The following is a 17,267-nucleotide window of genomic DNA, read 5'->3' on the forward strand; positions in this document are numbered from 1 at the left end:
TAATGCTTTCCCAACCCCACTCTCTGCCTTCCGTGTGGCTCTAATACTGGGAAGTCCAAGATCAGAGGCTATCCTTGGAGCACACTGTGAGTCATGGAAGGAAGAAGAATTTGTCCCTGGGTTCCCTAAGTCACGAGAGGGAGAGGTACTTCTTAGAACAGATTACCACTCTATCAGCAGAACATAGTCTTCTGAAAACACAGCTCTTCCCCGAAGCACCCACTTCCTGCACTACTCTTTATAAGAGCTGGGTGGCACCTGCTGGTGATTAGAGACCCCAGGAAAAAATGAATGAGAGGGGTCAAGCTGGAGATATGCAGTCCTCATAAAACATTAACAATGAATGACTTGGCAACAAGACAGGCAGAGCTCTTGAGCAGTAGCTATTGTTTTAAGCTGATTTCCTCCTTATTGGCTAATCTAGGAAATCAACAACAAAGGCAGTTAATGACATTCCATTGTCCAACACTCCCACATAATTACTGCTGAATTTGAACAGATTTATGGGGAGTTGTAGGGGTGTGTGTGTGTTTATGTTATGCTATAAAAACTGGGATCACTGCACTTTGGGGGCAGAGTCTGGAAGAGATGGCCCTCAACAATGCAAGGGTGGAAGAGGGAAGATGGGATCTTTTGTCTTTCCAGGTCACTGCAGTGAATTTACTCGCTGCCAATTCCACCCACATTTACTACGTTTGAGACTCCATGTTCAACCCTGGTGGGGGAGGGGGAGTGGTGGCAGTGGGCAGCAAAGATGAGCAGCAAGGCACTGGGATCATAAGATTTTCAAGCTGAAAGGGACTTTAGGGACCAGTCAATGCCTCAATGGGCAGTTTTGTTCCCACACGGATTGGGGATGCTAAGCACTGAGGAATCGCCAGCCATTGAGAGGCAGTTCAGAAGTCTTGCTTGGACCCTTGCAATGGGGCTGCTCACCAGCCCTTTATCATTTCACCTTGACTGAGTTCAGCCCCATTAACATCAAGTGGCTCCTGCTTTCTTGTGGGTTTTCCCTCTGTGGGTGACTCTATAGCTCTAGTGGTCAGTCTGATGCTGCTGCCTCTGCCTCTGTTACAACTGCTTGGTAACCCATACCCCACTGCTTGTGGATCTGGGAAGGGGGAAGATGCCAGGTACCTTTTAAGACCTCACAAGGCCTTGTGCCAAAGGAAAGGAGGCACAAGCAGGAGGTGGCCCCATCTGAGGTACTGACTTGTCTGGGGGGCCATGGACTCACAGGGCAGCCTAGTGGAGGGAAGGGTATTCCCCCTACTGGCTCTTGGAATTTAAAGAGTCGTCCTTATGCTTCAAGGTCAGAAAGGAGAAACCTGAGAGGGAGGGATTGCATGTCTAGCCCACAGAAAGAGCAAGCAATTAAATGAATCAACATGGCTGGTATAAGGAGGGCCTCCTTCCCATGCATCCCCAAGGAGGCATTTATAGCGATTGACAGAATGTAGGCTCCCTGAGAGCAGAGACTGTCCCCATTTTGTCTTTGTATCTCCAGGGCCTAGCACCAAGCCTGGTACATGGCTGGTACTTAGTAAGTGCTGGTGATTGAGAGAGAGAGAGAGAGAGAGAGAGAGAGAGAGAGAGAGAGAGAGACTGACAGAGAGAGAGAGAGAGAGAGAGAAACTTTTAGCTGTGGAGGGAGTGGCAACTGAACTAGGTCCTTGATGGAAAAGAAGGATTTTCCCAGAAGAAGGCGAATGAGTACGACTTTATTTATTTATTATTATTAGTGAGGCAATCAGGGTTAAGTGACTTGCCCAAGGTCACACAACTAGTACATGTCAAATGTTTGGTCTGAGGCCAGATTTGAACTCAGGTCCTCCTGACTTCAGGGCCAGTGCTCTATCCACGGCACCACCTAGCTGCCCCAATGAATGACTTTATCAAGTGCTTACTATGTGCCAAGCACTGTGTTAAGTATTGGGGATATAAATTGTCAAAGGAAACTAGTCTGTGTTTTCACAGACAGCACATAAAGAGAGCTTGGCTATAGAGTGGATGGAAAGGTCAAGATATCTCAAGTGTTCCTCAGCCAGACAGATGGCAAGGCCCAGGGCTTCTTGCTGATGTAATGTCCTTCAGTGGAAATTCAGATCTCACCACGTGACTCCCCAGGACTCAACTCCAGAGGCTTCCAGTTGCCTCCAGGATGCAATGCAGACATCCCTCATCAGCTCCAGCCTAGCTTTACAGTCTCCCTCTTCCTCCTGCCCCAATTCTTCTGTCCAACCAGACTGGCCTCTCTCCACACTGTTGCAGCGGCCGTCCCCCACGTCTGTAATGCACTCCCTCCTTAGCTCTGCCTCATAGACTTCTTGACTTATTTTAATCTACAGTTCCCGTGCCATCTTCTACACGACACTTTTTCCATTTCCCCTAACTTCTGGTGCCCTCCCTCCCAAACCACCTTGTGTTTGCCTCCTTTGTATTCATTTATATTTAATCCCTTTCTGTCTATACTGCAAATACTTACATGTCTGCTTGTAGCCCCCATTGGCATTAAATCTCCCGGAGAGCAGGGATTGTTTCATTCTGGATACTCATATCCCCGTTGCTTGTTGTCAGTTGATTGGTAGGTGGGATTCCAGACATAGAGATGGGGAAGACGATAAGGTCTAGAGGACCCTAGGAGGCAGCAGCAGTCAGTCAACAAGCTTTTAAAGCACCTGCTATGTACCAGTGTTAAGTGCTAGGGATCCAAAAAAGCAAAAAATTGTCCCTGTTCTCAAAGAGCTCAGGAGACAATATGTAAATAAATACCTAGGAACATACAAGACATATACAGAATATATAAAGGCAAAGCCTGTTGGTCTCCATCTCATCAGAAGGAATAGAGTCAATGACTCTCATCTTACCCAAGCCTTGTGAGCAGTCAAGTAGAAGATGAGGAGGGAGGGCTCTCAAGGCCCAGAGGATGGCTCTCACCAATGCATGAACCTGGCACTGGAACAGTGAGGGCCCTGCCAGATTCCAGCCAAGGCAGGGTTCTCCTGGAGCATCCTGCCCCTTCCTCCCTGGCCACCACTCAGAAGCCTGGAGGGCTGGGATGCCAGAGGTGGAAAGGCCCTTAGCCATCATCTTTTTCTCTCCCCTCAGTTGACAGATGTGGAAACTGAGACCTAGAGAGAGAAGAGGCTTGGTCAAGGCCACACAGCTGACTGACTGTGGCAGGATAAGAATGCACTATGGGACTTTCCACAAGGAAGAGGTAGCTGGTGGGGCAGTGGATGGATCGCTGGACCAAGAATTAAATTTCAAACTGAGTTAAAAATCTGGCCTTAGACACATTAGCAGTATGATCCTGGGTGTATGACTTGTCTACTATTTGCCTCAGTTTCCTCAACTGTAAAACTGGGAGCATAATATCACCTACCTCCCAGGATTGTTGTGAAGATCAAATATTTATAAATAATGTGTATTATTAAAGAGATAATATTCATACAATGTATAATATTATTAAAGAGATAGTATTTGTAAATAAAATGTTTAGCACAGTGCCTGGAACATAGTAGGTATTTCAAATGCCTATTCCATTTCATCACACAAGTGCCTTCCTCTCTCTGGGTTTTACTTTCCTTATGTGGAAAGCAAGGGTTTGATTTGAATTGGACTGAACATTGAGCCAAAGAATGTAGAGAAGAGGAGGATGAGGAAGGGTAAAGTCTGGCATCTAAGCTACGATAAAGATATTTAATTTGAAGGAGAGAGGACTTAGGTGGACATGGAAAGCTGCTTTCAAGCATTTAAAGGGTTACCTCATGGAAGGAATAAACATCTTCTGTTTGGTCCAGAGGGCAGAGCCAGGGCCATTGAAGGGATATTGCAAAGAAATGGATTTCAGCTTGTTATCAGGGAACACTTTTCAGCAATGATAGCTGTCCCATAGTAGAATGGGCTGGCTTAGAAGGTAGTGAGTTCCCTGTCACTGGAGGTCTTCAAGCATATGCTTCCCATGCTATAGATTCCAGTTTCAGACAAAAAATTTGACTAGATGACCCAAGGCAGTTTCTAGCTCTGGCAGTGATAATTTAGTGAAGGCATATTTAATTATTACATCTTGGCTAAGAAGCAGGTGGTTGCAGTGTTGATTTTTTTTGGGAGGGGGTAGAGAAGAAATGACTTGAAATCTTAGGGGCTCTGTAATCAAACATCGCAGTCCCACAGATGCTCTTGAGTGATTCCTGGCAACAGCTGGACTTCAGGAATGAGAGCCATCTTCTCAACAAGTACTTATGGAGGACCTACCACGTGCCAAGCAAGCACTGTGTTAGTGCTAAGGACAAAAAGGCAAAATGGAACAGTTCCTGCCTTCAGGATGCTTACCTTCTGTGGGGGTGTACAACTTGTATACTCCTACTTGTTCCCAAGTATAAGGACAAAAATGTGACTTAGATAAATGATTTCATTGGCCCAGAGAACTCCTGGATGAAGAAACTTTTTGCCAATACAAGTCAGTGCCTCCTCTGCAACTTATAATAGAATTGGCTAGAATTCTGAGAAGTTAAGTGATTTACCCAGGGTCACACAATCAGGGTGTCAGAGGCAGGACTCAAACCCAGGTTTTCCTTGCTGCTATACAACACTGTCTCTCATATATAAAATAGAGATAAAATAAATATGAGGTGATTACTTGGGATGTCAGGGGAGACACTGTCAGCCACCTGGAAAGTCCTCAGGTGGGAGGATATACCTGAACTTTCTCAACTCAATTGGAGGCAGTATAAGCGGAGAGTAAGGATGGGAGAGATGGTATGGAGTGGGAGTCAGCAAAGCTTGACAACAGACTGGAGGAAAATGGAGAAGGGAAATCTCGGGGGAATTCTGAGGTGGTGAGCATGGGTGCCTGGGAAAATGGTGGCTCCATCAACCTAAATGGGGACGTTTGGTGTTGGAATGATGCCAAAGTACCATGAGTTCTATCATGTACCCATTGACCATATGGCCTTTTCTCTTTTTCAGGCTGATATCTTCTCAGGAGCCATATTCATTAAATTGGCTTTGGGGCTTGACCTGTACCTGGCCATCTTTATCCTTCTGGCCATCACAGGCCTTTATACCATCACAGGTGAGATATGGGGAGTAGGAGTAGTAGAAGCCTTGGAATCTGCTGTGTGTGGCCAGCTCTGGGCCAGGCCCTCTGGAGAGACACAGAGGAGTGGGAAGGGGAGAGCACTTTCTGCTCTCAAGGAGTGAGGGCTGGTTGGAAAGACAAAGTCTACATCCATAAAATTATTAGGACCTGATACAAGACAAGGTCTCAGCTGAATATCCTCAAGGTACCCAGGGGCCAAGGGAAGGGACTCACCTAGGTAATGTCAGAGGTGAGATGAAAAACTGAGGCCTTGAGAGGATAAATGAATTACCCAAGGTCACTAGGTAGCACATGGCATAATTAGAATTTGAACCCAGGTCTTCTGACTCCAGCCAGGGCTGTCTTCTTTGTGCCAGTTGTTTCCAGGTCTTCCCATCAGTGTTTGGTCTGGTATATTGTTTCTTAGCTCTGTTTGGAATTTTACATAGAGCAGTGTGGCTCTATTGCTTTCAGCTCTTCCACCATCTTGGCTTTGCTCCATTCACATTGTTTCCAATAACAATAATATATTTTGGGAGAGAGGTCTGGACCTGTGATTTAAATGGTGTGGGGGACTCCCAATATGGATGGAAACTTCCTTCACCAAAGCAGATGCAGGTGAGACTGGTTCATACCTCATATCTTTAAAAAGTTGCTTTGGGCACTGAGAGGTTAAGTGATTTGCCTACAGTCACATAGCTCATGAGAGTGATGACAGCTAACATTTATATTGCACTTGCTATGTTCCTGGCACTGTGTTAAGTACTTTACAATTATTATCTCATTTTATCCTCACCACAACCCTGGGAGGGAGGTGGTATTATTATCCACATTTTACATTTGAGTAAACTGAGGCAAATAATGGCTAAGTGATTTGTCCAGGATCACACAGGTAGTAAGTCTCTGAGGCTGGATTTGAACTCAGGTCTTCCTGACTCCATACTACCACCATGGAACTGCTCAGCGTAGACTGCAGCTGCCTCTCTGTTATGGCACCATAATGATGACTCTGATTTATATGGCCCTTTAAGGCTGCCAAGTGTTTTTTATTATCTCATGTGTTAAATGCATATAACAATAGCACCTCTCCAGAGTTGTTGCAAGGATTGAATTAGATAGTATTTGTAAAGTGCCTAGTACACAGTGCCTGGCACATATCATCATCATCATCACCATCACCACCATCACCACCATCACCACCACCATCACCACCATCACCACCACCATCATCACCACCATCATCACCATCACCACCATCACCATCACCACCACCACCACCAACATCATCACCACCACCATCACCATCATCACCACCATCACCACCATCACCACCACATCATCACCATCACCACCATCCATCCCACATCATCACCATCACCACCATCACCATCCATCACACCACATCACCACACCATCATCACCACCACACCATCATCACCACCATCACCACCACACACACCACCACCATCACCATCACCTCACATCACCACCATCACCACCATCATCATCACCATCATCACCATCATCATCACCATCATCACCACCATCATCACCATTACCATTACTATCATCATCATTACTTGACTCTACCTATTTGTTCATTTTCATTGTCTCCAGACTTGTCCCAATAGCCCAGGGGACGCTGAAGAGACTGAGATAAAAAAGATGAAGTGACCTGTCCAGGATCACACAGCTGGTGTTGATCTGATTCGAATCCAGGTTATCCTGACTCCAAGCCCAGGATTCTAGAACAAAGTCCTCTGATGGGGTCTAATTTTGTTCACTTCTGTTTACCAGGGGGCCTGGCAGCTGTGATCTATACAGACACCTTACAGACTGGGATCATGATGGTGGGGTCCTTCATCCTGATGGGGTTTGGTAAGTGAAGCTGCAGAAGGTTGGGGGTGGGGAACAGAAATCCTGAAAACATTGTCCGTCTCTGAATTGGAATTTGAATGTGGGGACAGACTGGAAGTAGAGCAGGGCAGGGTGGGCTGTGGGACCCATGATCTTGTGGGTTTGATCTCTGGGTGGCTGCTTGTCACACAGGGACACAAAGACAGTGAAATGGGGGAGGGGGCTGGTTCAGTGTTCCTTTGTCGGAAAAAACAAAGAAACCCCACAAGTACACATCCTTTTTAATGCCAGGAAGGAAGGTGAGTTCATCTTATATATATAATATGGAGTGAATAATTAGTTATATAGGAACAGAGGACACCTTTTCTCATGACTAAAGTTTGGGTCATCAGGGCTCAGGATTGGGGTCCGAGAGCAGCCTAGATTCTCAGTTGGAAAGGCCCTCCCAAGTCATCTAGTCCAGCTGGGTTCTGACCAAGGTTCCCCCTCCATAGAATAAGTGGTCATTCAGGCTTTACTGCAAGAATTCCAGCAAGAGGGAAACTCATAAGCTCCCAAGATGGTCCGTCCCACTCTTGGACACTGTTCTAAGTGCTAAGGTATTTTTCTTCAAATCAAGCTTAAATTTGCCTCCCCAACTTCCACTCACTGCTCTTGCTTCTGCCCTGTGGCTCCAAGAATAAGCTGAATCCTTCTTTCCCTATGATAGCCATGTGTCACATCCTGCCATGAATTTTATCTTCAGCAATCTAAATATCCCCATTTCCTACCACCTGGGCTCATATGGCATGGTTCCCTCCCCTGGAGGCTTTCCCACTAACCAAGGTCTCTCCTAAATGTGGGCACCCAGAGCTAAATACATACACCAGCTGGGGACTGACCGGTCCTTGTCTTTCTTGCTGTAGCTTAAGTTACCTCATTCATGGGTGATGTGCCTTCCCCAGCTTGTGCTTAAACATTTGAATTTCATTTGATTTGATTTGATATTCACCCTTAGGCAGTTTTATGTTCAGAATGTGTGTGTGTGTGTGTGTGTGTGTGTGTGTGTGTGTGTGTGTGTGTGTGTGTGTGTATGTGTGTGTGTTCATGTGCACACATTCTCAGTAGCAGGGAAAGGGTAGAGAAGTCAGTATCAGTCTGCTTCTGGAGTCCAGCAAGCTAGGGAAACTCCTTCCACTAAAAGAGATTGCAGCACTATCTATGACCCAGTCAATAAGACTTAGGGAATTCACTAGAAGTGAGGTCACTTGACTTGCCCAAGGCCACACAGCTAGTAAAGATTTGAGGTGGGTTTTGAACTCAGGTTTTCCTCACTGTCCTCTCTGCTATGCTGAGGAGGGGTATTTAAAAAAATGATAAACACCTTCATATTTCTGCAGGGCTTTACAGTGAACAAACTGGCTTTTGTCAGATGTTTAACAAAACATGTATTGAATGAATGACTAATTTGATTTGGTTCTCACAGGAGGCCTGAGTGTTGGGCAGGGAAGGGATCATTAGGCCCCTCTTCCAGATGAGTCTTGCCTAGGATCACCCAGGGAGTTTGTGGTAGAGAGAGAGGCCTCCTGACCTTCATGTAGTCTGATGTTTCTCCTCTCCTCACCAGAGACCTACAAAACTTTGAATGCCAGAGATGGAAGGGGACTTAAAAGGGAATTTAGTTGAATTCCCCCTCATTTTACAGATGGGGAAACTGATCCCCAGTGAGGGCATCAACTTGCCCATCCAGCACTGGAGTTCAGGTTTCCCATCACTTTACGTATTAGCTGTGTTTCTGCCCAGGCTCCCTTTCCTCTTGGGTATTCCTTGGACACTAATGGATTGCCATGGGTGGGGGCTGAGTGCTTAACAGCATTTGTGATGTTTTTATTTTAAAGCCTTTAATGAAGTCGGGGGTTATAATGCGTTCATGGAGAAGTACATGAAAGCCATTCCAAGCATAATTTCTGATGGGAACATCACTGCTGACCCTGAGTGCTACACTCCGAGGGCAGATTCTTTTCATCTGTTCCGTGATCCCATAACTGGGGACCTCCCATGGCCAGGACTTATCTTTGGCCTTGCCATCATTGCCCTGTGGTACTGGTGCACGGATCAGGTAAGGGACTCCAATGAGTGTGTGCATGTGTGTGTGTGTGTGTGTGTGTGTGTGTGTGTGTGTGTGTGTGTTTTCATGTTGCCCACCCAATGGGTCCATTGGGGATCTCTAAGCATGCTTGGCACTGCACCCTTTCCCAAGGGTCCTGCAATGGCCCTGATATGCATGAGGGAAAGCCAGTGGTTCTGTCCTGCTTTCTTTCCATGGTGGACAATAGTAGGACCACAAGATTTAGGTCTGGAAGAGATATTGAGACCATAGAGTCCAGCCCCCTCCTTTTATAGATGAGGAAATTGAGGCTGAGCAGGGTGATACGATTTGGCCAGGGTCACATAGCAAGTGGCTGAGGCAGAATTTGAACCCAACTCTTCCTGACTCCAAATCCAGTGCCCCACCCCCTTGAAGCCAGTTCTTCCTGACTCAGAGGCTGGCTGTTCATCATGTCTCTCACCATTGTCCTCATTCTACTAAAGTGGATATCCTGTTAGTCTTTTTTTTTAATCAAAAAGAAAATAATTCGATTTGTTACAGCATTCAGTTGCAATGCTATTTCAATTGTTTATTAATTTTTATTGAAAATGTCAAGTTTGTAACAGGAAAAACACATCATGAAAAGAATAGAGACTCAGCTAAGGGGCAGCATGATATAATCTAGTAGTCCTCAAACTTCTTGGTCTCTGGACCCGATCATAGTTTAAAAAATTTGTTGAGCGCCTCCAAGACCTTTTTATTTAAACATGGGTTATATCTATCAATATTTACCATATTCGGAATTAAAACATCTTAGTATTATTATAAAAATAGTTTTGACCCCAAAGACCCCCCTGAAAAGGGTCTCAGGGATATCCAGGGGTCCCCAGACCACACATTGAGAACTACTGGTTTAATAAAGAGGATCCTGGGTTTGGAGTCAGGAAGACCACAGTTCAATCCTGCTTCAGACGTTCCTGACCTGGGTGACCCTGCGCAAGTCACTTCATGTCCCTGGGCCCCTGGACAATGAGGGGGTTCTGAGGCTCCTTCCAGCTCTGGAGCTAGACTCCTAAGGCCTCAGGGAACTGATCTGAGCAGCAATCAATCAACAGGCATTGTTTTATCTGAGGCAGGTCCTGGAGGTGGAAATAAACCAGTCCTGCCCTCAGGGCGGTTACATTCTGAGATAGATAGTCTGCATCTATGTGGGTACCTGCATAACCTATACAGTCAGTTAGTCAGCAAGAATTTGCTAAGTGATGCCTACCTCGAATTCCTGTCCTGAGTTTCCTTCTCCCCACCCCAGACCTTCCTCCACTCAACTGTGAAGCTGATGTTCCTAAAGTACAGGTCTGAGCACGTCAGTAACCTTCTGTGTCTCCCCATGACCTCCAGGATCAAACGTGAGGTCCTCTGTTTGGCACTCAAGGCCCTTCATAACCTGTCCTCTGCCCACAACTTTCTAGCCTTCATATGCCTCGCACTCCCCTTGTCCATGTACTCTTTGATCTTTAACAAGACCCTCCATCTCCCAGCAGCAGGCATTTTTCCTGCCCGTGCCCCCTGCCTTCCCCCTCATCTCCACCTCCTGCCTTCCCTGGCTTCCTTCCACTTCCTGCTAAAATCCCAACTTTTACAAGAGGCCTTTCTGTCTCTCTCTTAGGGCAATGCCTTCCCTTTGGGGATTCTTTCCCATTTTCCCATTCTTATCTTCCTTGTTATTTGTATGTTGTTTCCATAACTCCTTGAGAACAAGCACTGGTTTTTTTTTTAACCTTTCTTTGTATCCCCCAAGCTTATCACATAATAGGTGTTTAATTAATGCTTATTGACTAGACTTGACCACTATGGATTCGTAACAGAGAGAGCCTGGCATAATGAATAGAGAGCCAGTCTCCACTTTGGGAAGATCAGTGCTAAATGCCAACACTGCTATTGACTGGGCACCTTTCAGGACTCCAAGCAAGGGACAGAGCTGTGTTGGCAAAAGGGGGTTCCCTATGCCAGTTTCCTCCTTTGTGCCAGGCACTGTTCTAGGAACCAGGGCTACTAAGACCAAAATATTGAAACATGCCCTGTCTACAAGAAGCTTCCATTCTTAATGGGAGAGACAAGTATAGATGTAGGGACTCACAAGATAGGTACAACATAGTTAGCAGTATTTGCTTCTAGGTTAAGTGGCCAGAAACATAGGGGTGATAAGCTGCCATGCGAGGGATGGAAGAAGCACCTGGTGGAAATTCTTCTTTGTACTGAGTTCAATCATTTTTTTCTCTGCCGCTGAGAGGTTGTCAGCCTACCTTCTTCTCAATGGAGGTAGTCAAGGGCTCCAGCTGTGGAGGTGACAGGTGTCGAGGGGCTAGAGGTCCCTGGCCTGTGTTTTTCATCCTATGGGTTTTCCTGACAGGTCATCGTGCAGAGGTGTCTCTCAGGCAAGAACATGTCCCACGTGAAGGCTGGCTGCATAATGTGTGGTTATCTGAAGCTGGTGCCCATGTTTATTATCGTGATGCCTGGCATGATCAGTCGGATTCTCTACACAGGTACCTACCTTCTGCTGCACCAGGCCCACCTGCATGGAATCCTGGCCCCTTCTCAGCAGCTTCTTCTATCCCCTCCTTTCTTGCCTTGGCTCCTGAGTGAGGCTGGCCTAACCTTGGACTTGGACATTCTTTGGACTATTCCTATCCCCCTTTTCTAACTCATTATTTGTCAACTCCCCCTCCCAGAAACTTGGCCTACTTATAGGGGGGTGTGACACATGCCCAAGATAAGTCAGATGCAGGGGACGGGGCATTTGGTGGGGGCCCAGGGAGAAAGAAGCAAGCCAGAGCTCTCTGAGAAGTGCCAGGAGGGAGTGATCACTTGGAAGTGGGAGGGAAGAGGTCAAAGGAGTCTGTCTGCTCAGAGGGACTGGCATCTGTGGCAGGCATGGAATCCAATGCAGTCCAGCTTTAGTCAACAAACTAGTGGTTTTTGAAAATACTTACTGCTCTCTTTTGTTTTCATAGGAAATTAAATTTTCTATTATATCCCTTCTTCTGTGCCATAAAAGGGCATGTTAATTCATGTGAACCCAAGACCTTGAGATGACGAAGATGAATAGGTCTTCATCCTCAAGGGGAGACTGGACTAGACCAATGAATCAACAAGCATTTATTAATCACCTGCTGTGTGCCAGGCTCAGTGGTGGGTGGCAGGAATACAAGCACATAAATTAATCAACCCTGTTCCTCAAGCCACTTACATTCTGTTGGGGGCCACAGAACATACACAGATGTGAATATGCAACGCTCTGCATGGTTTTAGTAAGGAGAGAGTACTAACACTTGTGCAGATGAGGAAAGGCTCATGTAAAAAGTGGCACTCATGTGGAAGCAAGGATTTTGTGAAATGGAGGTGATGGCATTTTAGGAGTGGGAATATTCTGTGCAAAGTCACAGAGGTGGGACATGAGAACGTTGTGTAGAGGAAATAAGCTAGCCAGCCAATTTGACAAGGACAGAGAGAGTGAATGAAGGGGAATACGATGAGATAGGATTAGGAAGACGGGTGGGAGCCAGATTGTGGAAGATTCTAAAGGAAGAGGCAGCACTTCAACAGATGGAAATGACAGGGGTGGGATGGACACTTCAGGGGATATAGAGGAGGAAAGGAGGGGAGACCCCCCCATTAGATCACAATCTCCTTGAGGCCAGGGACTTTGTAATTTTTCTTCCTTGCATCTCTAGTCCCTTGCATGTAGCAATGTTTGTTGAGTTGAGTTCCTGCATTGCAACTCTCAGGAGAAATGAGACAATTGTCCCCACAGCACAGAGGTGTAGGACACCTCCTCCAGTTCCACCTTCAGGCCTTCCCCTCCCTCTGCCCCTGCCCAGGAGCTCTATTTGCCCTCATCCAGGGCTTGGGATGGGGCTGGAGCAAGAGGACGTAGGAATATGGGTGGCTGGATCTTTGAGGAAATCTTGGGAGATTATGGGGTCCTGGGGATGCCAGGCAAAGAGTTTATTGGACATTGGACTGGAGAACCAAGGCTGGTTTCTGAGTAGGGGAGCTATCTGATGACAAGAGGCATCTGAGGAGGTCCCAATTTCAAGTCCTCACCTGCCACGCTCCTTCTTTTTCCAGATAAGGTGGCCTGTGTCATTCCCTCAGAGTGTGAACGCCATTGTGGGACCAAAGTGGGCTGTACCAACATTGCCTACCCAACCCTGGTGGTGGAACTCATGCCAAATGGTGAGGACCCAGCTCGGCCAGCAAGTGGCAAGGGGATCTCGGGAAGGAAGGGACTGTCGGAGGGACGGAATCCGCAGGAATTTTTAATGGGGGTGTTTGCATTTTGTCAGGGCCACCAGGGTCAAGGATCTAGAGTCTGGACATCAAAGGGACATCAGAGACCATCTTGTTCTAGATCACAGATTTGGAGCCGGAGGGTCCATCACCAGTTATCTAGTCCCATTACCTCATTTTATATATGAGGGAACAAGGACCAGAATCTGAGTGGCTTGCCTAAGGTCACATAGAGAGCAAGAAGACTCATGGGGTCAATGCTTCAGAGTTGGAAGGGACCTCAATGACCGTCTGGTCCAATGCATACACACATGGAAGGGATGCCCAGTGTCAAAAGGTCATTCCACATCTGCTTGAATACCTCCAAGGAGGATGAGCTCATTACCTAGACAGGTAGCTCTGCCACCTTAGGGCAGCTCTCATGGGTCACACGTTTTTCCTGACATCAAACCTGAATTGGCTTCTATGCCACTTCCTGCCTCTGTCCCCTGGAGCCAAACACAAGAAATGTGACCCCTCCTCCACATGAAGCTCTTCAGATGCTTGTACACAGCTTTCATATCTCCACCAGACCCTTTCCTTCTCCAGGCTAAACACTCCCAGTTCCTTCAACTGATCCTTCTTTAATAGGGTCTGAAGGCCCTTCCCCAGCCTAGCTTATTCATGTCCTTTAACTGTGTCACCCAGAGCTGAACAGAATACTTCAGATGAGGTCTGACCAGGGTAGAGGACAGTGGGGCTGTCACCTCTCTGTTCCTGGAAACTTGGTCGTTCTGAGTGAAAACAAGATCCCATTACTTTTTTCCCTTTCCTTTTTTGGTTTCTGCATCACTCTGCTGATTCATACTGAGCTTGCAGTCCCCTAAGATCCTGAGATCTTTAGACATGTTGCTATTTAACCATGCCTCTCCCATCTTGTGCTTGTTTACACTCAAGGAAGGCTTAGGATAGGGAAAGGACTTAGTTAGGGTGATACAGGGAATTATTGACTCCACACACTGGGCTGGCACATTCTTCCTTGGCTTGTAAGGGAAGAGTGTGGAGTTTTCCCACATAGATCTAACTACAAAACCTTGGAGAAAACGTAATCCTACAACTAGAGGTAATCATTAACCACCTCAGAGACTGGGGCTGCCTGTTGATTAAGCTCCATAATTAAGAGAAGGTTGAAGTGGCTGTTTGGGTCCCAGCTGGGGCTGTGGTGACCTGCCTGTAGGACAGTTGCTGTCCATTGGCTGAGGATGTGGGTGATGGTGTCTGAATGAGTACCTCGATGGCTACCAGAATGTTTTGGTATGAGGCGGTGGAGCAACAGTAAGCAGTAGGAAGAACACTGGTGTTGGAGTCAAATCCTTACTTATCTATGTGACCTTGGGCGAGGTCCTTCCCATCTTTGGGCCTCAGTTTCCCTTGTCTGTAAAATGTAGGGACTTGGCCTTTGTGATCTCTTCTATTATCCAATGAGGCTGATGTTGTCAGTGATGGGAGAGGGGAGGACCATGGGGGAGGGGAGGAAGTACACCCCTGGTGGGCACCCTCTGAAGTTTCTTATCCTGGAGAAAAGTGCCTGGACTGGGGTTACAACTACCTACAAGATCACATAGTGATAGAATGTCACAGCTAAGATTTAAACACAAGATCTCTGATTCTAGATCCAAGGCTCTTTCCATGTAGTGTGGGTCGACCTAAATTGATGGAAGATATTAAACCTCCTCTTTCTGCTCTCCTCCTATCCCTCCTTCCCCACATCACAGTGGAAGAATAGTAACTGATAATCTCTCCTGCTGACTTTCTGAAGTGCCCTGGGTCCCTTACATTGGCTGAAGCATCATGAGTGGCTATTCCACACTTGTGGGTGACTTGGATCCATAACCTGATTTTAACTTCATTACATCCTCCTAAGATGGGCAGGGCAAGTTCTACCATCTCTATTTTTGCAGATGAGGAAACTGAGGCCCTCAAAGGCAAAGTGACTATTTGAGTGGTCCCAAAGTGAAAGGAGCTGCCTTGGGAGTTCATGCTAGGAAAGATTTCAAGTGAAGGTGGCCATTGTTGTGAGGCAGTGGGAAAGCCACAGAGCTGAGAGTAAGGAAGACTGGTGGTGTGGTATAGAGATTAAAGCTCTGTTCCCTGTATGATCTCTTAGACAAACCGTTGCCCTCTCCAGGGTCACTTACACAGGGGCAGAGCCCTAGATTTCCTCCAGGTCTCCTGACTCCCAGTCCAGGTGTATTACTGCCAAACCTGCTTGTGACCCCTTGGTTGAGGCATGATACAAAGACATCCTCTTGTGGTAGTACTGCAAACATGACTGTTCATCAGAAAGCCTGGTGAGCAGCTACTATGCTACAGAATGCCATAAAGTATACTGGGGGACAAGGGTCACATAGGTAAGTTTTTCCCCATTAGACTGTAAGGTCACTGAGTGAGGTATTTTGTTGTATTCACTGTTCAATACCAAGCACAAAGTCATAGAATCCTAGAGCATAGACTGAAGAGTTGGGAGGGTCCTTAGAACATGGAATGCCAAAGCTGGGATTGCCCTTAGAGCAGGAGAATCTTAGAGCCAGGAAGGGCCTTAGAACAGGGAATATCAGAGCTGGAAGAGCCCTTAGATCTGGGAGAGATCTAAAATGGATTGTTAGAACATGGAAAGTTGGAGGTGGGTGGGAAATTAGATCATAGGATGTTGATGCTGGGAGATACATTAGACCACGAAACATAGAAGATCTTTAAAAGGGACTTTAAAGATCAGATGGTCTGATTATACAAATGAAGAAAATGAGGCCCAGACAGAGGAAAGGTTTTCTTCAAAATCAGTCAGTCCACAATTTATTTACTTATTATTGAGGCAAGACCAGAAGCCAGATATCTTGGGCACTTGTGGTAGTGATCTGATTGGAGAATGATTCAGGCTGGCTTCTGCCATCTAAAGACCCAGGGCCTCCTCCAGCTCAGAGCATAAAGTGTTGGCATTGTACAGCTATGGGAACAGCAGTCAACATGGCAGGGTGGGGAGAAGAGAAAGAGGAGGGGGGAGGGTCATGGGGGAGTGGAGGGAAGTGATAAGCTGGACACTTATTATCAGATTATTATCAGATCATATATTACTTATTATCAAAGGCCGTGACCAGCCTCTGACAGTGACTCCTTACAAACCCAACCTCAGGAGCCTCCCTTGTATTCTAGGTCTTCGTGGCCTTATGCTGTCTGTCATGCTGGCCTCCCTCATGAGCTCCCTCACCTCCATCTTCAATAGTGCCAGCACTCTGTTCACCATGGACATCTACACCAAAATCCGGAAGAAGGCATCTGAGAAGGAGCTTATGATAGCCGGAAGGTGAGACTGTCTGCTCCTCTTGCCTGAGTCACAAATCCAGCAGGTCATAGAGTGTCAGAGCCAGGGGGCCCATTAGAACCCAAATTGTCTGAAATGAGAAGGACAGAGAATATCAGAAGTAGGAAGTACCTTAGAACCAAAGTTGTCTGAGATGGGAAGGACCTTAGAACAGAATGTCAGAGCTGGGAGGTGCCTTAGAACATGGAATGTCAGAACATGGAAGGCCTTTGGGACATAGGATGTCAGAACTTGGTTGGAGGGGAGGACCTTAGGACAAAATGTCAGAATTTTTGGAAGTGAGAGGGATTTCAGAACATAGAGAGTTGGGAGATGGCTTAGAATATGAATTGTCAAAGCTGGCAAGGCCTTTAGAACAACACTAAGTCAGAACCTGGATGGACTTTAGAATGTGGGAGCTAGGAAGGACCTTAGAACATTGAATGTGTGACCTAGAAGAGTCCTGAGAACACAGAATGTCAAAACACTGAGGAATTTCCATGCCTAAAATGGTAGAGTGAGGTGGAAGAAACTTTATTCCCAAAATGAAGTTATTATCTTTCCCACCAAACCCTCCCTATTTCCAAACTTCCTTATCACTCTAGAGGTCACCATCACCCTTTCCATCC

General features: G+C 46.5%; 1 protein-coding gene across 2 annotated transcripts in view; it reads left to right on the forward strand.

Moving 5' to 3' along the window:
• SLC5A1 (solute carrier family 5 member 1) overlaps nt 1-17,267 on the forward strand; it is a 69,506-nt gene that overhangs the window by 38,958 nt on the left and 13,281 nt on the right. For both annotated transcript variants that reach the window (XM_020996699.2, XM_020996698.2), the window contains 6 exons: nt 4,972-5,077; nt 6,881-6,961; nt 8,818-9,038; nt 11,419-11,554; nt 13,140-13,247; nt 16,491-16,641. In XM_020996699.2, the coding sequence (XP_020852358.1) occupies nt 4,972-5,077; nt 6,881-6,961; nt 8,818-9,038; nt 11,419-11,554; nt 13,140-13,247; nt 16,491-16,641 (803 nt within the window). The remainder of the gene's footprint in view (nt 1-4,971; nt 5,078-6,880; nt 6,962-8,817; nt 9,039-11,418; nt 11,555-13,139; nt 13,248-16,490; nt 16,642-17,267) is intronic.

The sequence above is a fragment of the Phascolarctos cinereus genome, unplaced genomic scaffold (genome assembly GCF_003287225.1).
Source record: "Phascolarctos cinereus isolate Bilbo 61053 unplaced genomic scaffold, phaCin_HiC Scaffold_4;HRSCAF=312, whole genome shotgun sequence".
Taxonomy (NCBI): domain Eukaryota; kingdom Metazoa; phylum Chordata; class Mammalia; order Diprotodontia; family Phascolarctidae; genus Phascolarctos; species Phascolarctos cinereus.